The sequence below is a fragment of the Danio aesculapii genome, chromosome 6, assembly GCF_903798145.1.
Source record: "Danio aesculapii chromosome 6, fDanAes4.1, whole genome shotgun sequence".
Taxonomy (NCBI): Eukaryota; Metazoa; Chordata; class Actinopteri; order Cypriniformes; family Danionidae; genus Danio; species Danio aesculapii.
In genome coordinates this window covers 57,296,156-57,302,555 of record NC_079440.1, presented here as the reverse complement: position 1 = coordinate 57,302,555, position 6,400 = coordinate 57,296,156, and the positions used below count along the sequence as shown (strand labels likewise).

At 35.8% G+C, this 6,400-nt stretch overlaps 1 protein-coding gene across 1 annotated transcript in view; it reads left to right on the top strand.

The window, feature by feature from the left end:
- The first annotated feature begins 5,207 nt into the window (after positions 1–5,207).
- Positions 5,208–6,400, top strand: part of tnni1b (troponin I type 1b (skeletal, slow)) — a 9,154-nt gene continuing 7,961 nt past the window's right edge. Inside the window, 3 exon segments of the mRNA XM_056460757.1 lie at positions 5,208–5,236; positions 5,329–5,428; positions 6,055–6,186. Of these exon segments, the coding sequence (XP_056316732.1) occupies positions 5,208–5,236; positions 5,329–5,428; positions 6,055–6,186 (261 nt within the window).

The window sequence follows — 6,400 nt, the reverse complement described above, 5'->3', positions numbered from 1 at the left end:
GGGCATAAAAACTTTTTTTAGAAGCTAAAGGTTTTTAAACACTGATGCCTATTAAGTGTACTTAATATACTCATAAATGGTTCTTAATATTATTAACATAATAAAGTACATAAATAGTCCTTAATATTAATATTGCAAATTCTTTTTATCGTATCCTTACCCTTTATAATTAACATACCCATTGGAAAAACTCCATAGAGTGTTACTTTGGGTTATTATAAGAACTTTTATTACAAGGTCTGTGACGAATAAAAAATAACTAAATAAATAAATAGGGCAGCACAGTGGCGCAGTGGGTAGCAGTCACAGTAAGAAGGTAGCTGGTTCGAGCCTCGGCTGGGTCAGTTGGCATTTCTGTGTGGAGTTTGCATGTCCTCCTCTTGTTGGTGTGGGTTTCTTCCAGGTGCTCCGGTTTCCCCAACAGTCCAAACACATACGCTATAGGTGAATTGAATATACTTAATTGTCCGTAGTGTGTGTGTGAGTGAATGAGCGTTTCCCAGTTGGTGGTTCATTTCGCTGTGGCGACCCCTGATTAATAAAGGGACTAAGCCAAAAATGAAATAAAGTAATCAATTTCAATGAAGTTATCATATACGATTATTCACCCTACAGTATAAAGCACTCAAAAAATTACTTTTGCTTCTTGTTCAAACCACTTCGTTAAAATTTGGAACAATTTTTTAAGTTTACTTGGGACCACTTTATTGTTTTATGTTTAATCAACTTAAATTTGTAAATACAATCAAGTTAACTTAATTTGTGTTGGGACAACAAAGGAATTGTGTGAAACCCAGATTTTTATTTTATTTTTTTTTAATAGTGAAGGTTAATATTGGATGCCATGTCTTTATCTATTAGTTTTTGTCATTTAGGTCCTTAATAAATGCAACTACAGTAAATATTCACAATTTCCTAAATAATAGTTTTTTTTAAAGAAATCAATGCAAATGAGCTCATTTCAAGAGGAGTAAACACTTTCTAGTTCCTTCAGGCCTGAATAGTATTATATAATACATAAAACTCTCCAATAAAAGTCTTTTATATTGAATAATGATTCATTTCATGTCTCCCTGATCACTTTGATATCATCTCTCAGATCATTTAATTAAAACCTTATCACTGTATTGATCTGATTCAGATGCATTGCTGGCTTTTTGCAGATGCATGAAACCTCATTTTAAATTAGATGACGCATTTTCAACCAAAAGCTCATAAAAGCTTTACTTTGGAAACCACCTTTTGGTGTTTGGCTAAATAGACCTCCCGAATTCCAGATTCATGATGGCATGCGCTTTTGTTTTATTGCGCAATTTACCATCATAGTTTCCCTGAAGTGCACTAAACGGGTTTGACATCAATGAGCGGAAACTTGGGCAGGGTTAAAGCCTCTGACGCGGGGCTATTTCTGGTGCATTGCAAGTGGATATGAGCTGGAGAAAGCTGGGATTGTTATCTATGTGGCATAGTTACCATGCCAATATCACCGCACCATGATAAGCGTCTGACAACACCATTTTTCCTAGGGGTCCACTTCATCTGTGCGTGTGTGTGTGGGGGGCTCTGTCAGGACTTTGAAGTGGTTAACAACAGATGCAGTGCAGACGCCAATGCACAATTTCCCATCAATCAATTAGTGTCAGTTCATTAATTTGAAATAGCAACACTTGAATGTTTGACAATGACATAGTATGGATGATTGACAAGCTCATAACGTGATACAAGTCATCTCAAACCCTGATGATTATTATGATATACACTGATCTAGTTGATCATTTGGTATCTGAAGTGGCTTATATGAAAGGCAAAGGCCTCTAGATTACACTTATTTGACCAAAATAAAATATGATCATGCCTTGATTTTTAATGATTTAATTAGTACAGTAAGATCTGACTTTGCTTAGACAAAAGTCTGGTCACTTAACAGAAATAATGTCCAGTATAGAATATAAAGTCAGTGGAAACAGAATGAATATTGTGTCTGACTCCATCATGAGCTTGGAGGACTGCATCCATACATCTCTGCAATGACTCAAATCACTGATTAATAAAGTCATCTGGAATGGCAAAGAAACCATTCCTGCAGGACTCCCAGAGCTCATCAAGATTCTTTGGATTAATCTTCAATGCCTCCTCCATCTTACCCCAGACATGCTCAATAATGTTCATGTCTGGTGACTGGGCTGGCCAATCCTGGAGCACCTTGACCTTCTTTGCATTCAGGAACTTTGATGTGGAGGCTAAAGTATGAGAAGGAGCGCTATCCTGCTGAAGAATTTGCCCTCTCCTGTGGTTTGTAATGTAATGGGCAGCACAAATGTCTTGATACCTCAGGCTGTTGATGTTGATCTCTCACATGCCCCATACTAAACCATAATTTTTTCTTCACCAAACTTGGTCCATGCGGGTTCCTATAGAAGAATTACCAGTTTGTAAACATTCAGCGAGGTTGCAGAAAAAAAACAGAAGTGCTAGCATTTCAGCGAGGGAATGACATCTGATGCGATACAGAGTTTGTTGTTGTGGCCAACATGTGCTGGATAAGTTGCGGGTTCATTCCGCTGTGGCAACTGCAGATTAATGAAGGGATTAAGCTAAAGAAAAAAAAGAATGAATCATCACGATACAGCACCATTTTTGTAAATTCAATCAATCATCAGTTTATAAATGTTGACCACATGTAACTTTCACATTTACATTTTAAAGTATATTCTCAGAAATTTACTCATTCACATGCAGTCATATTTCTCACTTTATTTAGAACTTCGGGGCAAATGTTTAATAATTAAAAACGATAAAAACATCAATTAAATATTAGTATAATAAAACACTTTAAAAACAAACTATTACACCATTCATTCATTTTCCTTCAGCTTAGTCCATACCTGCCAACACTCCCGTTTTTGCCGGGAGTCTCCCATATTTCAGACCCATCTGCCGCCCATCTCCCGTATTGTTCTGTCTCCTGGGAAAACTCCCGGAATTCCACCGAAACCCATCCCCTCCCACCCCCTGCCCCCCGGAGAAAACCAACGCCAACACGGGGAGAATATGCAAACTCCACACAGAAATGACAACTGGCCCAGCCCGGCCTAAACCATTGACTTTCTTGCTGTAAGGCGAGAGTGCTAACCACTGAGCCACCGTGCCACCTCCAGGTCCAACATTAACAAAAAAATAAATAATAAAAAATAATAATAATAATAATAACAATAAATAAATGCAACATCATGCAACATAACATTAATAACAAAATAAATGCAAAATGTAAACATTGTACTTTGAAGATTGCAACTTTCTTATGATAGTTATTCATTTCTTTCTGCATCTTTATGATAGCATGTAATATTGTGCTCATATAAATAAAACAATATATTACCATAAACAATGTATTGTGACACCGTGATATAAACGATAGAGCATATGAAATTCTAAACGTGTTTTATTGTCTATTAGATACCTATACAACATCATATTGCGCAGCCATAGGTGAAAATGTAATGGCGATGATCTGATTAGCACATCTGAATCTGGAGAATCTGCGTGATACTTGAGCCTCTTGAAAAGCCTCTCAGTGGTCCTGGCTTTTGGAAACAAATACTTTTATTTTTATCCCCTAGGTTGAAGTGCCATTGTAAAGATGCCCGAGTGAGTATATTGTGTCTGTGTTTTGCTTTGTTTTTCTGTTGTTCGTCATCCTAGACATCTTATAGCCTTGTTGAAACGCACATGTGCTCTATTCTCGGATTTACCGGCTGTGTCCTCTTAACTCAAGGCCTGTGTTAATAAAGGCTGATTAGGAGGACAATACAGTCAGAGAGAGCCTGAGATAGCCGTGAAAATCTTAAATAAATAAATAAAATGTTTTCAAATCAAAACAAATTAAAGATTCTGCACATTTTCAATAGGTCACCAATTAGGCGAATTGGCAATTCTGAGAGATTGTTTTTGATTGTAATTCAATTTTTTATTATTGATATAGGTTTAATCAAACTTAATTTAACTTAATTTCAAATATGATTTTGCTAAAATATTTAAGCAACTAAAGAAATTGCAAGTCACACATAAAAAATTTAGTTTAATTGTACAATTAATTAAAGGTGCAGTAGGTGATCTGCCTAAATGCTAACCGGTTAGCACAGCATCTTTCAAATACAATCCCTCCCCTGTCGCCCGAAGCCACGCCTCCTGAAGTCACGAACATGCCACAATTCTGAATGAAAAACTGGATTATATCTAGCACGTTTTCAGTTATGTAGTTAGCAAGCAAAGTAGCTTGGTAAACAATATAGGGAGCGCGTCACAGGCTGTCATTGTTCAAAAATTAACCAATGTGAATATAAAACCATCTTCACCTCAGTAAAGCAGGCTAGGTGGAATAACGCTATTTACTGATGTTTTGTTGTTAAACTAAATAAAATCTACATTATCGATGCAGTAAAAGGTCTCTTATGAAACTGAAAATAGTCACATCAATCTACTGATGGAAGATTTCAGTGGCTGAGCACCACTTCTCTGCATATAACCCATTCATAACAACAACACAATCTACATCAGCTTTGCTTGACTAAACTACTTTTAAAACAGAACATTACCTGTCTAACAGAAATACTTCAGCCATGGTGTCGTCCTTCCTCCAGTGGGCAAAAGTAACTCCAATATTGATTAAGCATTTGTTTTTAGCGCTGTCACTCGTGTCTACGGCCCGCGTGAACGTGCACCGGCAGGTCTGCGTGAGTGGGTGCGCAGTTGTTCAAATCTATATTTGTGGAGAGACAGATTGGGCTACTCATCAGAAATATGAGAATTATCGGCCCGACAATATTTATTGGATGAACATATTTTAGTCTTATGCTTTAAATTTAGATCAATTACATTATTCATTACTATTGGAATGTTAAGAGACTTTCAACCAGCACAACAAAATTGTTTCTGAAGACAATCACCTACTGCACCTTTAAACATGTATTTTTAAAGTATAAAGAGTCAAACAGTAAAGTTGATACTTTAACCTCTTAAAGCATAATTCAGTAAACTTTTATATTAATATTAATTTTATATTAATATTTTATATTAAAAATAATGTTTTGCAATGTTTCAAATGCTTTTCACTGCAATAATTCTGATCATTTAACTTGAATTCAGATTTTAATAACTTTTAGTAAAAATCTCTGACTTAAGAATGTTGATTTTTTTACGCTCTAATCATGCATTTTTATTTTTTTGCAGGCAAGAGGTAAGAGTAAAAAACTAAATTTGCATGCCATTTTTCTTTAAAATATCTCATCTTCCAATCTAATTAACTATACTGTAATATCTTTATTGAAGTGAGAATGATAGCATTCAAAGTGGGTATGCATTCTTACCATATGACTTGATTTGACAGAAAAAGTCCAAGATCTCTGCATCTCGCAAGCTGATGCTAAAGGTACATTTGTAATTGAAAAATAATTACCTACAACTGTTTTCCCGACAGTTATTTAAAGGGAACCTATTATGTCCATTTTTTCAATGTACAAAATAAATCTCTGATGTCCCTAGAGCGTGTGTGAAGTTTCAGCTCCTAATTGTTGAAGTTTGATCCTAACTGTGCCATTTTGGTGACTGTCTCTTTAAATTCAAATGAGATTGTGCTCTTTCCAGAAGAGGTTGGAGCTACAAATGCATATGTGTCAGCATAGTGGCAGATTCAAAAACAAGATTGCCATCCTGTGCTAATGAGGAAGAGATGGTCACTAATGGGTGGAGCTTTCGCCCTCAGATGACATGTACAAAAGGAGAATATAAAAACAGTCTGCAGAAACACTTTGACAAAGTGTGATTATAAAATTTATAAACACGTTTTTAGCATTAGAAGCTGATTATATTCACAGACTGCTGCCTCACAACTGTCTTTAAACCCATTATAAAAGGGATTTGTGCATAATAGTTCCCTTTTAATAAAAAAAAAATTCAACATTGCTGAAGTCTTGTGGCGATTCTTTTTTATAGAAGAAAAATTTATCAAGTGAACAATGTGCATTTAAAACATATAACAGAGATTTTGTTTGTCAGAGTCTTATGGTGGCTAAAGCGAAGGAGGAGTTAGAACAAGAGCTGGCAGATAAAGAGGACGAGAAGGAGAAATATCTGTCTGAGAAAGCTCCTCAGCTGCAGACTAGTGGGATGTCCTTTGCTGAGCTACAGGTACAATAAATCCACAAGTCACAAAACACTCAGGCCCGGTACAATTCCACATGAATTTCAGCCACTCATTTTAACCCCTTTATGATTAAGCATTTTGTGGGTATGGTCATACACAACAAATATGCCATATACTGTAAATGCACATTACATTCATCCACTAACTCAATATCAGGTAACTAACTTTTGGAAAACCACTTGAATAGGGTTTTAAGAA